The sequence below is a fragment of the Dendropsophus ebraccatus genome, chromosome 2 (assembly GCF_027789765.1).
Source record: "Dendropsophus ebraccatus isolate aDenEbr1 chromosome 2, aDenEbr1.pat, whole genome shotgun sequence".
Classification (NCBI taxonomy): Eukaryota; Metazoa; Chordata; class Amphibia; order Anura; family Hylidae; genus Dendropsophus; species Dendropsophus ebraccatus.
In genome coordinates, this window is record NC_091455.1 from 101,710,061 (window position 1) to 101,731,928 (window position 21,868).

At 43.3% G+C, this 21,868-nt stretch overlaps 1 protein-coding gene across 1 annotated transcript; it reads left to right on the top strand.

Moving 5' to 3' along the window:
- Window positions 1–15,707: 15,707 nt before the first annotated feature.
- FOXQ1 (forkhead box Q1) lies at window positions 15,708–18,229 on the top strand. Its single transcript, XM_069958093.1, has one exon. It carries the CDS (start codon window positions 15,925–15,927, stop codon window positions 17,269–17,271), a length of 1,347 nt encoding a protein of 448 aa, XP_069814194.1. The 5' UTR covers window positions 15,708–15,924; the 3' UTR covers window positions 17,272–18,229.
- Window positions 18,230–21,868: the final 3,639 nt, after the last annotated feature.

Sequence of the window (21,868 nt, forward strand, 5' to 3'; positions counted from 1 at the left end):
AAAATAATATTTTCTTACATTGCTTCTGATCTTTCCCCCAACTAACCTCTCACTGTGTCCTCTTGTTCTTGAGCTCAGTTTTTTACTAAAAACTCCCCTCTTGAACCTTATTTAGTCCCTTAACATACTTAAAGGTTTCAATCATGTCCCCCCTTTCCCGTCTTTCCTCCAGACTATACAGATTCAAATCCTTAAGTCTTTCCTGATATGGTTTATGCCTCACACCCTCCACCATTTTTGTAGCTCGTCTTTGGACCCGTTCTATATATAGCTATATATGTAGCTCGTCTTTGGACCCGTATATATATATATATATATATATATATATATATATACACACTATATGGACCCGTTCTATATATAGCTATATATGTAGCTCGTCTTTGGACCCGTTTATATATATATATATATATATATATATATATATACACACTATATGGGGGCACAGTGGGGATATATATATATATATATATATTATGTGGGAGCATAGTGGGGATATATATATATATATATATATATATATATATACACACTATATGGGGGCACAGTGGGGATATATACACCGTATGGGGGCACAGTGGGGGTATATATACACTATATGGGGGCACAGTGGGGATATATATAGATATATATATATATATATATATATATATATATATATATATATACTTTATGGGGGCACAGTGGGGATATACAGTATATATATATATATATATATATATATATATATATATACTATATGGGGGCACAGTGGGGATATATACTGTATACCCTATATGAGGTCACAAAGGGGGCTATGTATACTATATGGGGGTGCAGAGAGGGCTATTATATGGGCACAGAGTGGGCACTATTACAGTGTGTGGCAATACATGGGGACTGTGTATAGAAGTAAGGATGGTGCTAATGCCAGGAGCCTAAATTCTTTGTCTGGCAGATTCTGTGGAGATGAATTGTGCTCGGGAGAATAGTCATGATGGCCGGGCCTGATGGGAAAGAAAAAAGAAAGTGAGCGACTCTGATCAGAGAAGACGCCACCTGTGAGTCCAGTGTAATCACTTATGTAGGGGCAAGAGTGGGGGGATACTTAGGTTATGGGGGGTTCAGGCACATCCTTGCACAGGGATCCTCTGCTGTCTGTGTCCACCCCTGTTGACAGCTAATATTGCATCTTCTGAGGATAGTCCTGCTGCTCACACACTATATAATAGTACTAATAGTGTGTGACATAGTAATAATAACAGCAAGTGTTTACTGTGCGAGGGATAATATATTTGGGAGTCTGATAGGGGAACAGCACAATGACAGGAGAGCGGACAGAGCCTCTGTAACTGTTCTGTATTCTACCTGTGACTGCGTTTGATCACTGCTGTATACTCTTCTATAGTCTGCAGGGTGTAATACTCTGCAACATCTGTGTACACCTGGTAGCTGATATCACTGCTGTATTCTATTCTGTAGTCTTGAGGGTGTAATACTCTGCTGCATCTGTGTACACCTGGTATGTGATTTTACTTCTGTATTCTATTCTGTAGTCTTGAGGGTGTAATAGTCTGCTGCATCTGTGTACACCTTGTATCTGGTGACTATATGGTCAGTGTATGGCGGTATTATTGATTATATTGGTAGTGTACACTTATTTTTCTTCTGTGATAATTCTGGGCTTCACATATGTAAGAAAGTAATGGGACTAAGTAGAGCTAAAAATTCTTCTGTTCGAAATAGTTGGCGAAATGGGTGTGTGGGGGGGCAACGATATATATGGGGGCTGGTGGGGGTTTTGTGCCCGGGCTGCTTTTCAGCCCCAGTCCGGCTCTGCACGCAGCAATTCCCCCACGTCCTCCATCTGACATCCTCAGCAACATCCCACTAACTTTTGACCTGCCGTTTGCAAGGGAGATGTTGCCGTCTATGAGCAGCCAACTGCTCTTTAATAATGATGAGCACGTGTAGGAAGAGATGGGACAATCAAGTGCAGGGCATTGCTGTGTCAGAGGCGATATCAGAGCCGACCCATGTTAGGCCTGGCAGGAGAGCAGTAGGCAGTAGAAGAGAGAGGGCTGGGCAGGAGCCTGATGAGGATGATAGCATCATTCTGGAACAGGATGATGCTACATCGGATGTTACATGGGATTCATGGCGGGATTTGGCTTATTCGACGGATTCGTCAACCGGGAATCCGTCCGCCAGCAGGCCCGCCACAACTAAAAAGCAAACAGGCAGCAGTAATCAACTAACAAGTCGGAAGCGAAGCCGGGACAAGCAGATGACTACTGGGGAAACCTCCTCCACTGCAGGTCCTAGTATCGGCAGCGCCCGCCCATCCATCCTTTTTAAAAAGTGCCCGGAGGATACCTATGTGGTCATCTGTCGCCTGTGCGATAGGTGCATTAAAAGAGGCAAGAGTTGCCATTCTGGCACCAGCGCCATGGCTGCCCATATGAAGCGCCACCACCTTTCCGCCTGGGAGAAACGGGGTGATAGTGGGTCAAAGCAGGCCCAGGCAGACTCGCGGTCAACAGCAGCAGGAAGCAGCAGTAGTCAAGGGGGGCTTTCAAAGAGTCAGACCTCCTCTGGGGAAGGGAGTGTGGCTTCACTCCCTTCTTCGGCTGGTGGCCCCTGTGTTGCTAGCAGTAGGCAGCCTGGCAACATGGAGTCCCTATACCGGAGGCAGACATATGCACCCAGCAATTCCGCAGCAGTCAAGCTGAACGCCCACCTGGCCAAGTTGCTGGTGCTCCAGGCTCTGCCGTTTAAAGTTGTCGACTCGGCACTACTTTTCCAACATAGCTATCCCGGCCATGTTTAGCTATGTTCACGAGAAGGTTGCTGACTCGCTGAGCCATTCAGTGAGCAGACATGTACATTTAACCACAGACATCTGGAGCTGTAATTACGGGCAAGGGCAGTATATGTGCATTACTACTCAGTGGGTAAATGTAATATGGCCGGCGGACCCCCAGTAACTTGGCCAGGAAAGGGCGATGACACCACCCCATTATCACAGCAGGGTTCCTGTGTCGCTGTCCTCCTCCACCTCCTCCAGTAGGTCCAAAACCTCCTCAACACCTGCCGCTTGCTACGACCCTTTGAGGAGGCCACCTTTCTGGTCAGTGGGCAAGACACAGGACTGCGCACCATCATACCCATGCTTCATGTACTGGAGCTCATGCTGATGCGACTCAGTGGCGAGGGGGAAGAGGTCTTGCCACTGTCGCAGCCTGGGTCGCTGGAGGAAGGCTTGGCGGAAGAGGAGGGAGAGGAAGTTGAGGAGGAGGAGGAGGACCTGAATGCACAGGAACTCCTAGGGGAGACGGGTGGAGGAGAAGGAGATGAGCCTTCCTGCCAGACCAGAGGGGGGGCCAGAGGAGGATATGCAGGGCTATGAGGAGGATGAGGAGGATGGAGGCAGTACCCATTGGCAGTATGCTGTGGAGACGGAGGAGGGGACTCCTTCCCACTCCCTAGTGGAAATGGCTAAGCGCATGTTGATATGATTTCGGACTGACCCACTCTTGCAAAGGATTCGTCAACAGGACAAGTTCTGGCTGGCCACACTACTGGACCCACGGTATCGCAACAAGCTGTGTGAATTCATTCACCCTTCCCAAGGGGAGGAAAAAATGAATTATTATAGAGAGGAGCTGGGTGCACAGTTAGTGGCAGCCTTTGGAACACGGCGCTCTCATTCACGACATTCCCACCAGGGCCACACCAGCAGCGCTGCCTCCTCCACATCCTCCTCTAGCAGCTTGGGTGGCATGAGCAGCGGCACCAGTCTGAACCTGATGTCCATGATGCATGCTTTTATGCAGCCACAGGCCAGGGTAACAGGAGCACCCGCACAGCAGCAGGACATGGCGGCACACCTCAAAGTCCAGGTGTTATTGGACTCTACGTTGCCACCTAACGTGCCGGAACCCCTGGACTACTGGGTGGGAAAATTAGATGTCTGGCCACAACTCGCTGAATTTGCTTTGGACATACTCTCCTGTCCGGCCAGCAGTGTGTCATCCGAGCGAGTTTTCAGCGCAGCAGGTCATATTGTCAGTCCCAGGAGAACCAGATTGTCCTGTGATAGTGTGGAGCATCTGACTTTCATCAAAATGAACGCCTACTGGTGTGCCTGCCCTTGCCTCCATGTTGGCTACTGCTGGGCCTTAACTGGCATCTAGGTTGACTACTGGTGTGCCTGCCCTTGCCTCCATGTTGACTACTGCTGCTAGTATACTGGCCTCCATGTTGGCTACTGGTGCTCCTGCCTGGCCTCCATGTTGCTAACTGTTGCTCCTGCCTGGCCTCCATGTTGACTACTGTTGCTCCTGCCCTTGGCTCCATGTTGGCTACTGTTTTGCCTTAACTGGAATCCATGTTGACTACTGGTGTGCCTGCCCTTGCCTCCTTGTTGGCTACTGCTAGGCCTTCACTGGCATCCAGGTTGACTACTGGTGTGCCTGCCCTTGCCTCCTTGTTGGCTACTGCTGGGCCTTAACTGGCATCCAGGTTGACTACTGGTGTGCCTGCCTTTGGCTCCATGTTGGCTACTGCTGGGCCTTAACTGGCATCTAGGTTGATTACTGGTGTGCCTGTCCTTGCCTCCTTATTGGCTACTGCTGGGCCTTCACTGGCATCCATGTTGACTACTGCTGTGCCTGCCCTTGCCTCCTTGTTGGCTACTGCTGGGCCTTAACTGGCATCCAGGTTGACTACTGGTGTGCCTGCCCTTGCCTCCATGTTGGCTACTGCTGGGCCTTAACTGGCCTCCATGTTGACTACTGTTGCTCCTGCCTGGCCTCCATGTTGGCTACTGTTGCTCCTGCCTGTCCTCAATGTTGGCTACTGCTGTTCCTGCCTGGCCTCCATGTTGGCTTCTGCTACTCCTGCCTGGCTTCCATGTTGGCAACTGCTGCTCCTGCCTGGCCTCCATGTTGACTACTGCTGCTCCTGCCTGGCCTCCATGTTGGCTTTTGCTGCTCATGCCTGGCCTCCATGTTGACTACTGTTGCTCCTGCCTGGTCTCCATGTTGGCTACTGCTGCTCTTGCCTGGCCTCCATGTTGGCTACTGTTGCTCCTGCCTGGCCTTCATGTTGGCTACTGCTTATCCTGCCTTGCCTCCATATTGGCTACTGCTGCTCCTGCCTGGCCTCCATGTTGGCTACTGCTGATCCTGCCTGGCTTCCATGTTGGCTACTGCTGCTCCAGCCTGCCCTCCATGTTGACTGCTGTTGCTCCTGCCTGGCCTACATGTTGGCTACTGCTGCTTCTGCCTGGCCTCCATGTTGGCTACTGCTGCTTCTGCCTGGCCTCCATGTTGACTAGTGCTGCTCCTGTCTGGCCTCCATGTTGGCTACTGCTGATCCTGCCTGACCTCCATGTTGGCTAGTGCTGCTCATGCCTGGCCTCCATGTTGGCTACTGCTGCTCCTGCCTGGCCTCCATGTTGACTACTGCTGCTCCTGTACTGGCCTCAAATGACTATTGCTGGACCTCCACTATCCTTCAATGACTACTGCTGCTCCTTCACTGCATTTGTGACCATTTTCCTGCATAGACCCTGTAATGGTGAGTTTCCTGCATAGACCCTGTAATGGTGAATTTCCTGCATAGACCCTGTAATGGTCAATATTGAAGTCTAATAAAAAAAAATGACTTTGAGATATTGAAAAGATAACAATGTTACTGTCATGTAGAGCCCTAAATTCAACCAAATACACTACCCCCGTATCATATAGATGCTTTAAACTGTAAAATCCGAAGAAATCCGAAATTCGGTCAAACCGAACTTTCCGAAAAAATCCGAAAGTCCGGTCGGAACGAACTTTTGAACTATCATCTCTAATAGTAACATGGTCATGATGTGTGTACTTTTATAGTGATAGAATTCATCTTGGTATACAGGACTTGGTCAGGTATGGTATTATGGTCATGTATGGTGAAAATATTTTCTGTTTATATACTGGTATTATTGCTGACTATTATTCAGAGTAAGTACAGTGTTATGGTACATAGAAAAATGTCTTACAGCTTTAGGGCCCGATCACACTACCGAATTGGCGCAGAATCCTGCCTACTATCTGTTTGAATGGGAGGACTGGCGCTCCTCCGCTCTCCGCATCTCTTTGCTCAAAAAATTGATAGCAGTCAGGATTCAGATTCCGTAGTGTTAAAGGGGCCCTTACAGCTAAGTTTTGAGAGACACTGTGTATTACGCTCACATTTATAAACTCACTGGGGGAGATTCATCAAACTGGTGTAAAGCTGGCTCAGTTGCCCCTAGCAACCAATCAAATTCCGCCTTTCATTCCTCACAGACTCTTTAAAAAATGAATGGTGGAATCTGATTGCTAGGGGCAACTGAGTCAGTTTTACTTTACAACAGTTTGATAAATCTCCTCCACTGTCTATAAATGCATATGTGTGTGTATTTGTGAATAAATGTGTTTAACTATGGAAGTGCTGTGTGCTTGCATGTGTGTATCTATCTGTTTTGCCTAGGGTAGGGTCACTTGTGGCATATCTGCTACAGATTTTCCACATGAAATATCCATGCAGAAACATTGCTGAAAAACACCAAAACTCAGAAATTGACCTACTGTGTGGATTTTAATAACAGCATAATTTTTTTTCATGTGGGAAATGCAATGGATTTATTGCAGATTTTCCCTTTTCCACGGGTAAGGCAAAACATGCAATAAATCCACTGTGCTGTACATGCTTCTGCTGAAATACTGAGATCCACAGGAAGATCTGCAGCTGCTGATATAACACAAGAGGCTAGGTTCACACTCCTTTTTGTAATCCGTTTTTATTAATCCGTGCAAAAAAAAAAATGAAAAGACGGATCAAAAAGCGCCCATTTACCGTACACAAAACCATGGTCGACCACGTTTTTGTGTATGGTAAAATAAAAGGATGCATCAGTTTTTTTTATAATGGAAGTTTTGCATAAAACAAATAAAAAAATGGATTGCAAGGATGCAGTGTGAGGCTGGGTTCACACTACGTTTTTGCAAACCATTTTTTTCAGCATTTTTTGCAAAAAAAGGATGGAAAAAAAGGATGGAGAAACGGATGCATTCGTGTGCTTCTGTTTTTTTCATTGACTTCCATTATAATTAAAAATGGATCAAAACGCATCAGTTTTTTTTAACATACATAAAAATAAAGTCAGCTACGTTTTGTGTACGTTAAAAAAAAGGATGCACACAAATGCATCAGTTTTTCATCCATTGAAAAAACGGATTGCAAAAACATAGTGTGAACCCAGTCTGAACCCAGCCTGAGTCAAAAAAACTGCAGTGCTTTGCCCATAGGAACAAATCACAGCTCAGCTTTCATTTTACCAGAACTCTTTAAAGCTATGTTGACATGTTTTTTCAGCTCCGTTTAAAATTACGTCCGTCATTTTGAGTTTATAATAACGGACGTCATTTAGCTGTCTGGCCTCCCCTTAGTGCACTGACAGGTGTTGGTACATTTTTCTAGTTTGGTTACTAATTGGCCTTTGGGTGTGGCTTAATTGGAAAGCCCATTGAATTTAATAGTAAAAACTGAGAAAGAATGGTGACAAAGGAAAAACGTCCGCTGTTTTCAAAAGATATCAGCTGTGATTGGTTGAGGTGGGCAAATCCACCTATTTTATATCAGAAACATTGATAAATGTGGACCATAGTTATTAACTTGGGCTTATCTTCCTGCTGCAGATGTTATAGCAGAAATGCTGTGACTAGTAACAGTACCATCTTATGCCCCCCCATACACACACACATAATAAAGATGCTGGTATAGTTAAATACTATGAAGGCTGTCCAACATGCAGCCTTGTAGGCTCCCCACAGGATGACGTGACGCATAGTGACATCATAGAGTCTACCTGTACCAGGGTGGGGGCAGGGTTAAGTTATGGGGTTCCCAGGCACATCCCTTACATAGGGGCCCTCTATAGTCTGTGTCTGCCCCTGGGAGAGTATTCGCATGTGCTGCTTAAATAGCTGAACTATTCATTTCCTTCCAGTCTAGTACAAAAATGCTGAAGGAAGATTTATCACAAAAACGTCACACATAATTGTTGTGTCCAACAAGTTATTTTTTTGTCAGTGGGTAATAAACCAATGGAAGGCTGGACCCTTGTACAAGCCTGGAACCAAACAGAAAAATGTCCCATACTAGCTGCACAGGACTTTATTTTCCATCAGTTCAGGTTAAAAAAAAAAGCTGATCAGGATACAACTAATTTATGTGACCGCACCTTGATAACCAGCCCCATCTAGATTCAGTCAGTCACTTCAAGATGTAATGAGCTTTTAAGGAAGAGGAATCTTGGTAATTAGGATCTTGGCATTTGAATTCACCAATTGGGTATAAACTAATCAGCCATAACATTAACCCTTTCCCGCACGAGGACGTAACTGTACGTCCTCGCGCGGATGCGGGCGTTCAGAGGAGGGCCACGCGGCGACCCCGCTCTGAACCGCGGCGGTCCCGGGTGCCGCTTGTAGCCCGGGACCGCCGGTATTAGCGGGCACGGTCCGATCGCCATGCCCGCTAATACAGTAATCAGATGCAGCTGTCAAACATGACAGCTGCATCCGATTACCGGCTGCAGCACTTCCCTGGTGTCTAGTGGCGGAGATCGCTCCGCCGGGACGTTGTCCCGGAGGAGCGATCTCCCTGTCTGATGCCGGCCGGGGCGCCGTCCCCGGCTCGGCACTCGCTTGTATTCGGCTGCAGCAGCCGAAAGCAAACGAGTGTCGATCTCATTGATCTTTGCTGTATATCTATACAGCAAAGATCTCAATGAGAGATCAAAGTATATATACTAGAAGTCCCCCAGGGGGGCTTCTAGTATATGTGTAAAAAAAAAAAAAAAAGTGTTGTTATTAGTAAAAAGCCCCCTCCCCTAATAAAAGTCTGAATCACCCCCCTTTTCCCAGGTTTTAAATAAAAGTAAACAAATAAATAAATAAACATGTTTGGTATCGCCGCGTGCGTAATTGCCCAAACTATTAATTAATCACATTCCTGATCTCACACGGTAAACGGCGTCAGCGCATCAAATCCAGAAAAAATTTAATAAAAAGCGATCAAAAAGTTGCATATGCACAATCAAGGTACCGATAGAAAGTAAACATCATGGCGCAAAAACTGACACCTCATACAGCCCCATAGATCAAAGGATAAAAGCGATATAAGCCTGGGAATAGAGCAATTTTAAGGAACGTATATTTGTTAACAATGGTTTGAATTTTTTACAGGCCATCAGATACAATATAAGTTATACATGTTACATATCGTTTTAATCGTAACGACTTGAGGAACATGCATAACAAGTCAGTTTTACCCCAGGGCGAATGGCGTAAAAACACATTCCCCCCAAATAAAAGAAATGTGGGGGGGTTTTTTCAATTTCACCACACTTTGAATTTTTTTCTGGTTTCGTAGTATACTTAGTACAATTAGTAACGCAAAAAATAAGGGCTCATGTGGGTCTGTAGGTGTAAAAATGCAAGTGCTATTGCCTTTTAAGCACAAGGAGGAAAAAACTAAAACGCAAAAACGAAAATTAGCCTGGTCTCGAAGGGGTTAAGGGTGTGTTGACACATTTAGGTTTTTTAAATGCAATTATTGAATACAAAGCCAGGAAAGGACTTGAGAAGCAGAAGTCTTTCCTTTATACATATTCTCCATCTTCTGTCTGTTCCTTACTTTGTACTCAATAATTGCAAATAAAATGTTGTGAAAGCAAGCCCTAAAACCACAAGAGGTGAACTGATGGACACAGAATATCTATGTAGCTATGTAAGGCGACAAGTTATTAGAACAGTAACATGGAGCAATGAGAGAAGGTGCCTTGGCTTTATGTGTTTTTTTTATCATGTGGATAGGGAACAGATGACATCAGGGTTGCATAGTAGGAAAAAGACAAGGCCATGAAGGTAGTGTGATGCTTCAAGCAATGTTCTTCTGGCAAACCTTGGGTTGTGGCATTCATGTTGCGTGGCATACATGTTATTTGATATATACAACCTACCTAAACAAAAACTATTCAGGAGTTTGGCGATTTTCCAAAGTCCTATAAAAAAGAATGCACATTCATTCTGGGGATATTTGTCCCTTGTTCCAAGAATCGATGGGGGTCCGATAAGTTGGAAATTCCACATTCTGTTACCTGGATGATGAGAAATAATAGGTGATTGGTGAAAATGATGCAGGCATTTAACTTTAATAGGCTACCTAGAAAGGTGATATAGTACATATATCCCCCAGAACTTTTATATAGAATAAACTTCCATTTGATTATATTATGACTGTATTTTCCTAGTTGCATTCATATAACGTTAGTCTACACTCCACCGATAACTGCACCACTGCAGGCAAAGGGAGTAATCCCTGAGCATTCATCATCAGAATTAATAGTTGTAACTGAATATTTAGAAGGTGAGTTCACGAAAAAAGTTTAGATCAACAGAATTTAATTGAGTAGTGTTTATCCTATAGTTTTAATTAAAGTGTCGCTGTCATTTAATTTTTTATTTATTTTTTTTTGCAGAAATCAATAGTACGATTTTAAGAAACTTTGTAATTGGGTTTATTAGCTGAATAATGCATTTTTATCATGAAAAAGCAGTTCGAAGCTCTCCCCTCTGTCTTCATGGTTCCCCTCCCCTCTCCATAGGTTACACAGGGCCCTTTCTGATAATGAGTACTGAATGAGAGAGAGGAGGGAGGGGGAACCTGGGGAAAGTTTTATTGAATGCAAATAATGGCATATTTGCCTAATAAACCCAATTACAAGGTTTCTTAAAATCGTCTAGACTATTGATTTCTGCACAAAAAAAAAAAAATATGACAGTGACACTTTAAAGTAAATCTTTCAGCTGCAATTCACATTCCAAACTACTGATACTGTTAGATAGCTGTTAGGTCAAGGAGACCTGTTACAAGGAGACATGTTACTTTTCATACCCATCTGTGCTTCCTGAACATAGAAAGAACATAGGCTTTCCCAAGCTCCTAATATTTTGAAAGCTGTAACAACTGGTTGTTTCCTCCCATACCCAACTCTAGTTGGAGCTCAGCTTGCAGGTGACTGTGAATCAAGCAGGCCCAGGGATGGAAGGGAGTAATTAACAGGCTTTCCAGCTTTTATTACATCATGAGCGTAGAAAAGCCTCTCTGACCCTTTTCAGTGGCAAATAAAAGCATATTTCTACCTTATGGAAACACAGATAAATATATAAAAGGTACCATGTGCACCTGCATTATAAAGTTTCCCAAATATCTGAGCTCTAAAAACAATATACACTCAGCACAGCAGTATTGCACCATCCCCTGTTGCTACTTTGTCTTTTTTTTTTTTTTTTCAATACACTTATAAACCATGTATTAATTTATCTGATTCTAGTCTTCCTTTGTTACATCTCAAGTGGGTCAAGGGGGTAGTTACTCTGTGTACTGTAGTGTGGAGACTTACAGACCATTGCTGCTCCACTGAGAATTCTGGGAAGAAAGGATATGCACTTGACTTGAAGGGACATCTCTTTGCTTAATAGATGTGAGAGCTATTTTGCATTTCCTTTTTTCCCTTTGTTACATCTCAAAATGCATGAAAGTCTGTATGATATCTCTCAGCGGTCATACATATATAATTGCATTTTATTGGAAAGCAATGAACATATGTCCTCATACTGTGACTGCTTAGCCAGGCTGGCAGCCATTGTGCAAGTTTTTCCTACCTCAGATTGCTGTATGTTGCACAGTATAAAGATTACATAATGTAACTCATCAGAGCATGAGGTCATGTATACAGAAACTTTGCTAACATAAAACTCTAGGTGATTTTCCTCTTAAGCCTGCACACATTATAGGTCAGCTTATCTTGAATAGGGAAGTCTAGAAAACACCTTGCTGACAGTTTTCTTGAACATTTAGCACAACTGAAATTGCATTTCTGGATTATAATTTAGTTTAGGACAATTAAAAGGTCAGCTGATCACAATGAATTTGGTTTCCTTTTTCCAGTTAAAGACTCTTACCCCTATGGGTTGCTGTACCTGTTACTACAGCTTGTTCCATAAACTTGAATGGGACAATCTGTAGTACCCAGCACAGATACTTGTAAAGGCGTGCAATCTCATTTTGCTTATTGATGGAAGTCCCAAAAGGTTGTATTTAAAAAGTTACTTTAATGGGGGTTTCTGAGCTAAATTTATTGATTATATATCCTCTAGATTGGTCATCAATATTAGATCATTGGGGAGACAGTAAAAACCTTCTTATCAGCTGTTTGAGGGTATGTGCTCAGTGAGGAATAGGTGAGGAATTGAAGAAGAAAGTTTTCTGCTTGAAATTTGTCGCCTATTCAGCTCTGGAAGAATAGAAGCAGAAGTTGAGCAGTGGAATTCAAACAGAATTTAAGCTCTGTTCCTCTAGCAGAATTCTTTGGGTGCAAAGCGGATCCGCAGCAGAAAAAAAGTAATGTATTGCCCCCCAAAACTTCCTTACCTATATTGCATGAAGCCAGAGAGATGAAAGCAATGTGTCACTGTGTTTACTAAATATTGCAGTCAGCGATGAACAAATCAATAAATTAATGTTCTTCAAACCCCCATAAGGCAAAGCCAGATTTACAGTGCATATTTATTTATTGCACAATTATTTTGTAACTAAAGTCTTTATCTGTCTAACTGGCTCACACGACTTGCTGCAACTGGGATAGCATGGGAGAACATGTCACATAGTTTATTTTCTTTGTTTTTACTACAGAACATAGTTACAAAAATGTTTCCCTAAGGCTGCCTTTAGATACATAATGTGACTGCTACCTGGCCAAGGATCAGTGGTGGTTTCCTCAGCTTGTAACATAATATACTATGAATAGAGCTGTGCTCTACTAATTTCTGTGCTATGGATTTCTAAACACTAGAGCATGTATAAAATACTGTAAAGTCAGTTTGAATTGCTCATGGAGTAACATGAATAATAATCATAATTTTTATTAATATAGCGCCAATAGATTTCACAGCACTTTACAATTCTGGGGGTAAGTACATAGACATAAATCAAACATACAAATGTAATTATGAAGACAAACATGAGGAGTGAGGGCTCTGCTCACAAGAGCTTACAATCTGTGAGGAAATGGTTAGAGAAAGGCAGGGGACAAAGTGCCTGCTGTTACTATGATCTGGCCATCTTTATAAATAGGGCAGTGCAGGTAGTGGTGGGTGAACCAGTCACCAACCAATGCCTGCATGAACATGACAAGTAAAAAGTCTCATATCAATGCTCAGATTAATATGATTACCATTACTAATACACCAACTGCTTTAGCACTTTATCAATATTGATCAGTAGCAAAATGACTGCCCAGGTAGTAAGATGGATGGAGGGAGAGAATGACTACATTAAGGTATAAGGCCTTAGTGAATACAAGCACTGTATACAGAAGGGAGTGTTCCAGAGTAAGGGAAATGGTATTAGATTGGTGGGATTATATTTCTTGTAATTGTTTCTCCCTTAAGAGTGACATGATTTCAGAATACTGCAGTATGTCATCAAAACCAATTACTGTTTGTGTGCAGCTGAAGACTACACCCATCTTCTCAGTAAGAAGCGCTGGAGTTCACATTTACAAGTAGTATTAGCTATGCATTGTGATCCCTTGTCTTCCTCATTCCCGGGGAGTCACCTCCAGCCTGCAGCTAAACATGAAAAACGATGTCCAAAACCTATGCAGCAAAACAACTTCAACTGTATAAACAAGCCCAGCAGCTTCCACTCTCTGCAGGTGTCTAGACAAGACCGAGGAGCTGATAAGGAGGTGCAGCAGCAGCAGCAGGCAGGGGTGTTTGTGCTGCCATTGTCACCGGACACATCCTTCATGCTCTTCTGGAAGTGGCAGCAGGGACACAAAAGTGGGAGAATAACTTCCTGCAGCTAGAAGGAATTGTTCCTTGCTACAGTCAACAGATTAGCATGGCACATACAATGGCGACCTTTCTTACTGCTGTCACTGCCTGAGCAAATGAGCCAAAGGAATGTCTAGTGGCTCTGCTCTTCTGGACCAAATGGCCAGGGGTCTCTGCTTGTTACCTCTTATTTGTTTCATTCTTATCTGCCCTTCTGTATAATGACAAACAGCAAGGAGCTAAAAAAAAAAAAACAATGCACTAGTATAGAAATATTATATATATATATATAACGAATATAATTTTTTTTATAAACAATCAGGCGATGACGACGATGAGGATGATGATAATGATAATGAAATTATTTAACTCAGCAGCAGTAGTAGTAGTAGTAGTAGTAGTGATATTAATATATTGCCCTTTTGTTGTTAGTTGTAATGTCGTTGTGTCTCCTAATCCTTCTGATGACCTATAAAGCAGTGTCATTAGTGTTCTGTATTTGTTTCTGTGCTTCCTGTCCTTGGTTACAGTGCAATGTGCTGGTGGGTACACTGTATACCGATGTAGCCCTTGCTGGGTGCTATAGAGTCAGCACTGGTATTTCTAACAGGTTGCTGTCTACATTGACCTTTTCACTTGGACATTGCTGTCATGGGGCGTTCTGATGGGAGGCCTTCGCATTGAAATCCATCCCTGATGTGTTTACCTATAAGGATTGGAAATGACTTTTAAGTCCTTTGAATGAAGATAAGAGACAATGCGCACAGTTCTTACACAAATGCTGGAAAGGTAATAAAATAAACATCAAAGGTAGATTTGGAGATAGGACCCTATCCCTTACAGCTCATAACAAAGGCAGGAAGCACAGGAAACCTACCCCAAGCACTGACTGGGGGACATAGCATTACACTGCTCACATCCAAAAAATAGCCACATATATATATATATATATATATATATATACTTGATGCTGGCTAGCATAGATAGATAAGATAAAGATGGATAGGATAAAGATAGATAGATAGATAGATAGGTAGATAGATAGATAGATAGATAGATAGATAGATAGATAGATAGGAGATAGATAGATAGATAGATAGATAGATAGATAGATAGATAGGAGATAGATAGATAGATAGATAGATAGATAGATAGATAGAAGATAGATAGATAGATAGATAGATAGATAGATAGATAGATAGATCATAGATAGATAGGAGATAGATAGATAGATAGATAGATAGATAGATAGATAGATAGATAGATAGGAGATAGATAGATAGATAGATAGATAGATAGATAGGAGATAGATAGATAGATAGATAGATAGATAGATAGATAGATAGATAGATTTAGGTATTCAATAAGATTTGCTTTACCTTTAAATAAACACGGAATAACAATAAATTTATCAATAAAATGATTATTATAAATGATAATATAACTATATAGGTGAGAGGGAGAGCAGCTCCCGTGTATGGAGGGTGGGGGCACTGTGTAGTCAGTACCTGGAGCAGTTCTGCCACCTACTCGCCAGGCTGCACGTTACACCTGGAGACACCTGCAGGGAGGCGATCCCATAGGCAGCAGTGACACCCAGGGAGGCGATCCCATAGGCAGCAGTGACACCCAGACAATGTGTCAGGTAATTAGACGTCTTCTGATTCCTAATTACCATTAGCTACCTTTACTGCCCCCGCCCCTCCTGTTGACAGAGCCTGTGATTGGCTGGAGATAGAGTAGGTGAGCTGAGCAGCCACGCCCACCTGTCTACTATAATAGAGGGAAGCCAGGGAAGGCTCAGTCTCCAATAATAATAATAAGAGCAGCAGCGGACTGAAGGGCTGTGACAGTCCTTAACAAGCACCCCCCGACGAGTCACAGCTGTGGCGATCTACCCCCTTCCAGCTGAGCAGGTGCCGGGACATGTGGGCGCCTCAGTGACAGCAGACAGTGACAGAGTGAGTGCCGGGAATCCAGGAGGCAGCCGGCGAGCAGCGGAGAGGTGGTCGGGATGAGTGTGGAGGTTTTCTCCCGAGCAGCCTATGTAGACAAGATGTGCGGCAGCAGCGGCGGCGGCAGGGGCGGAAGTGACCAGGAGGGCAGCCTGCTCTCCCCTCTCTCCAGCCGGGACGATGAGCTGGGCTCAGACGGAGACTTTGTAGCCAACAGCCCCAGCACCGTGCTGTGTGCCCGGGACACGGAGATGGACACGGACACCGGCAGCCTGGCCGGCGAGGAGGAGGAGGAGGAGGGAGAGGTGAGAGCCGTGTCTGAGAGGGAGGAGGAGGAGGAGGCCGACCTACCTGCGGGGTGCAGAGCCCAGGCAGCCGAGGGGGGCAAAGCCAAGACGTACACCCGGCGCCCCAAGCCTCCCTACTCCTACATCGCCCTCATCGCCATGGCCATCAGGGACTCTGCCAGCGGCCGCCTCACCCTGGCGGAGATCAATGACTACCTGATGAAGAAGTTCCCGTTCTTCCGGGGCCAGTACACCGGCTGGAGGAACTCTGTCCGCCACAACCTCTCCCTCAATGACTGCTTTGTCAAAGTGCTGAGAGACCCATCCCGGCCATGGGGCAAGGACAACTACTGGATGCTGAACCCCAACAGTGAGTACACCTTTGCTGATGGGGTGTTCAGGCGCAGAAGGAAGAGGCTGAATAGGGTCACCAAGTGCCTTAAAGAGCAGGAGCTACAAGGACTAGCTGAAGCCCAGCATCATCACCCTCTGATGCCATCAGCTGCTGCCAGCCAGAGCTCAGCAAGGACACCTTCATCTCTATCCTCCTCCTCCTCCTCCTCCTCAGCACATCCTTCCATCAGCACCAGCAGCTCCACCATGGAGACCAGCCCAGGGACCAAATTCTCCAGCTCCTTTGCAATTGACAGTATCCTGAGTAAGCCATTCCACAAAAGAGAGAGCAGAGAAGACACCAAATCCCCTAGTGGAAGGATCATGTGGCCTACAGGTGCTTTATTGCACTCCTCTCCTTCAGTCCCTTCCTATCCTCTTCTCTCTTACTCTCCATCATCTACACTGCCTCATTCACCTGCCCTCTTCCCACTTAACCCCTTAAGTAGCCCTGGAGCTTCCTTGCACTTACAACTCTATAGGTATTGCATGCCTGAAGCTCTGCTCCTCTTAGTGGATCCAAGGAGTGAAGGACAGCAGCTGTCTGTTGACCCCAGAGAAGATCACCCCCACTCCAGGCGTGCCCCATCCCAGCACCCCCAACTCTTCCCACACCCCAGCTCTGCTAAGTCTTTCTCAGAACACCTGGGAAATACTGAGCTCCTATGCACCATGCGGTCTTCTGGTTCATACCATCCATACCGGCCTGAGACATTGTTAGCATGATGATGAAGGGGGAGTGGGCTGGGGCAGGTATATTAGTTATAGCATCCACTGTTTCCAATTGTATTTATCATAAAAGGCATGAATGATTTGCAAGTAATTGTTGTAAAGGGGTTCAATTAATCAGGTTACTATGTAATGCATCAATACATTTCTGTGTTTTTGGGTCAATACACCCATTTCAGTGCCTTCATTTTTTATTACTGACAAGTGCCTATAGTACCATGCCAAATTCAGGGAAGACACAAAAACACTAATGAACCTTTATGTTATGTCCGTGTGTTGCAAATCTGTAGCCCTTAGTAATGTGATTGGAAGTCCTGTCATTGACCAGGGTCTACAGCAAGGTCTAGACCCCATTGTATCTGTAACTATGAGTGTGGCTGTGCCACAGAGTCTGCACTGGTATATGTTTTCTCCCATGTCTAAATAACTTTCAGCTGCACTTTCTAAGTATATCATGAACTTTTGTAATATTGTATAATCATTGTGCTTTAAAGACCCCATTTGTAATGACATTACCTCGACTGGGCCACTTCTCTGGCTGTCACCTGTCTGTATTTCAACCTATGTGCCATGTGTGAAATGCCAACTCTAAGGTAGAGTCCTCCTAGTGTCCTACATGCAATAAGTATGAGAATGACTCTTTAGCATTGTGCCAAACAGTGATAGATTTCCAGGTTATTTCTACGGTAAACACCACTGTGCCAAATATGTTGCTTCTTAAATTATTTATAGTTAATTCTGTGGTGCCAGGTTACCACCAATGAACTGTGGTGGGCCAATGATTCAATTGATGCTCGAATCGAGCCAAGCCTGTCAACTTCTACCAGGGGTAACCATGCCATTGCCAGCACTGCCACTACTGAGCAGAGATTGTGTTTTTATGATGATGTTTTATATGTATTTTATTGAGACATACAGCTTATTTTCAAATAAAATTGTTGAGAAAAAAAAGACATTCCTGTGTGTGACGTGTGCAGTGATTCAGCATTTTGCTTTGTGATGGTTGAAGGGAATTCCATAAACTTCATAACATGAAAAGTATGTGATTTGCGTGAGAAATAATAAAGACAGTTTACAGAGTCTGCAGATCTGGTTACTCCAGAAGAGTGCTCACCTTGCAGGAGAAGAAGGCTGAGCTGACACTTCACTCATCTTCACCGCTTCTTATCTCCTTTCTAATGTAACCACAAATCTTTACTAGACTGAATGCCAAGATGAGCGTCCTAATCATACACATTCTCTGCTGTCTACACCCAGAAGACAAGATAATCCATTTTATCATTTACAGACATTCTTGTGAAACCATACAGTATATTTCACAAAATCTCTAAAAAGCTCATGTACCTGATCATGACATATATCATAACATTTTTTTTTTTAAAAAAGCATTACTATCATATGTGTAGAGAGGTAATCCATCAATATTGTTGTTTCCTTACCAGAATGTTTTTATAATACTAAAACATAAAGAAACTTAACATGATAATAGTAGTTTTAGGCCATTATACAGTGACCATAGCTGTTTTCTCCCCACAAAACAGTTCCCCACCTTTCCACAGGTTGTGTTTTATATTAAAACTCAGCTCTGTGCACTCCAATTAGGTGAGCTGCAATACCAGTCCATGGACAGGTGTGGCGCTGTTTCTGGAATAAATCAGACATGTTTTTCAAATTCTCTATAGTCCCTTTAAAGGGAACCTGTCAAATTGAAAATGCAGTCTAATCTGCAGGCCTTATGTTATAGAGCAGGAGGAGAAGAGTCGGGTGATATAGAGTTTTGTGTGACAAGTTCCAAGGTAACTGGTGGTTTATTGGTGGAAATGTCTGCTTATTCTGAGCAAAGTAGTCAAGTGGGCGATGCTACTCAGTAGCTGACAGCACTCTCTGCTTTGATAGTTATACACAGGTAGCTTCAATCACTAGTAGGACCACCCACATGATTTCTTAGCCCAGAACGAGCCGAGGTTTACATAATTTAACAGCACATTATCCTGGAACTTTTCCAACAAAACAGTATAGCAGCTTGCTCAGCTCCTTCTGCTCTAAAACATGATGCCTGCTGACTATATGTTCAATGTGACAGGTTCTCTTTAAAAAAGTAATTAAGAAAAAAGGAATGTAAATATTGCTATCACTTGATATAAATTTATTTATAAGTTAATGATCGCTGCGATCCAGAGAGAGCTGGGTAGAGAGCAAGGCAGTGCCCTCCACTTGATTTGATTGACAGCCGTTGAGAGACGTGTGCTGCTGAGCTCTCTTGCTGGCCGTATCTCTGGATCGCAGTGAGTCTTGGCAGTAACCTGAAATATTTCCCAATGGGTGAGACAGCATAATGTAGGCATTCTTTAACCATATGAAGCGCTGTTGTATCGAATGTAAAATAGCTATATTAGTCCCCGAAGGACAGACAAGAAGCATGGGCTTTCCAAATTATCCACCCTCAATAGGGGTCTTAGGGGTCTAGTACTCTATAGTTTTTAAGGGTCTAGTACTCTATAGCACTGAGACCAGTCATTGGCTACAGCAGTGATATTGAACCTGGTGAGAAGAATGGTGAGAAATATGGTGAGAAGTGAACAGGTACGTATATGGAGTCAGAATTCTTGAGCAGCAGCCAGTTTTGTTCACTTACCCAGTCACCACCTTTAAGGGTACACTATAGACAAATAAGGTAAGACCCCTAGGGCCAGGCTTGAAACGCATAGGCTATGCTGACATTTTTCTGGAGTACTGTTTTTAACTTTTTCTAATGAACAATAAAGAAATGAGTGTGCATATAACATGGAAGGATGATATTCTGAGAGCAATTGGATGGCCATTCTATAGTATAACAATGTATACATGTGCTTACCTTTCCACCATTTTTGCTTAGACTGCAGCAACTATCATAATATTTTGCCCACTTTTCAAGCTGCTTCAGGTATGGTATTATCTTTACATTCAGAGTACAAGATTTAGACAAAGAATGACAAGCATGTCAGAGAGAAAGGAAAGTTATGGCTTTTAGTTCTGCTTCATTTTGCAGGACACCTGTCTGTGTAAACTATCACATTCTCTCTGTTCAGTTACATTGATCTGTGATTTAGTCATCAACTCTATCCCTTGGTTTCTGAAGATGAAGAATTAGTTGAATTAGTTGTTTGTAGCTATTACCTACAGATAAATTGTGTTTGCAGGTTGCAGGTCCGAGCATAAAAATAACCATAACACTACTTTTTTATCATAAAAACATATCTAAAACATGGTGTCACAACATTGTTTCTGCTTTTAGCTAGGGTTAAATCATAAGATTATTATGACATGCTTGGACTCCATTGTTTAAGGCCATGTTCACACTATGTGAAAACAACGGCCGTAGTTGTGCACAACTATGGCCGTTGTTATGAAATACGGCCATTGTTTTTATTACAGTGAACCTGGCCTAAAGTTGCATGGTTAGTTGTGACTTAGTTCCTCAATGAGATTGTGGTTTGGCAATGTGGCAATTTTAACAAGGGTTCTAGGTTAGACAGTGGCGTGTTCTACTGACTGGTCATAATGTAACCTGCTCCACTTTTTATACTTTAAGTCCACACCCATGGTTCAATAAGATATTTGGCGGCTGGTTTTATCCTGGTTTCACACATGGCAGTTTTTTTGGAGAACTGTCACAGCACTTTTTGTGCCACAACCAGAAGTACAAGTCTTCCCTTTATATTTACCATCACATTGGCTATGGCACAAAAACTGCAGTAGCAGTTTTCCAAATAAAAAACAAAAAAACTGCCATTTCTGACACCAGCAAAAAAGTCAGCTCCAAAAGAGTCTTCTGATCTGTCCTCTGGGTCCCTATCTTAGGAGTTAAATATCGTATCACAGCTTGGGTCCACAATGGGATACTCTGTTACTCTGGCGGGCCAGTCCAATCCATATGATCTCTCAATCATTGACATGATTTTTCGTATGAACCATCCCCCCAACAGCATGCCAGACCAAATTGGTAGATCACTTTGATTTAAAGTGTACTTGTCATCACTAAAAACTTTCGACATGTCATAGAGACATGTCAAACATTTTGATCGGTCCAGGTGTGAGTTTTCAGACTTGTACCGATTGTGAGAATAAGTGGGGAGAGGACCGTGGCGTCAGTGAAAAAGTTGGGCTCTATAGACTTACATTAGTAGCCCAACTCATCACATGACACAGAGCTGGGAGAGGACCTTGCTTAGCGCAGTCTTCTCCTGGCTTGTTCTCATGCGTCTGAATACTCAGACCTAGACTGATGAAAACATTTGACATATCTCTAGGAAATAAAAAGTAAATGAATAGCTAGCACTCCACTAACACTTGTTTTACACAGAGTTTAGTTGATGCTGTATGTCCAGTCTCGTAGACCTGTAGAGGCGTTTAGCTAACTATAGGTTCCAACTCTCTGGAGGTAACCTTAACATGGTGAGTTGGTACATTCTACTTCATCAAATGGTTTGCTAAGAACCTCATTTTGAAATAAAAAAAAAAATTAGAACAGGTTTTTATCGTATGTACACTGGAAGGAGTATGTGCGGTGAGTCCTGACACTTGCAGTTTGCTGCCGCATTATTTTTATCTGTAT

Bases quoted from the DNA above. Each gene is read 5' to 3' on its own strand.
- FOXQ1 (XM_069958093.1), top strand. From the start codon at position 15,925: ATGAGTGTGGAGGTTTTCTCCCGAGCAGCCTATGTAGACAAGATGTGC.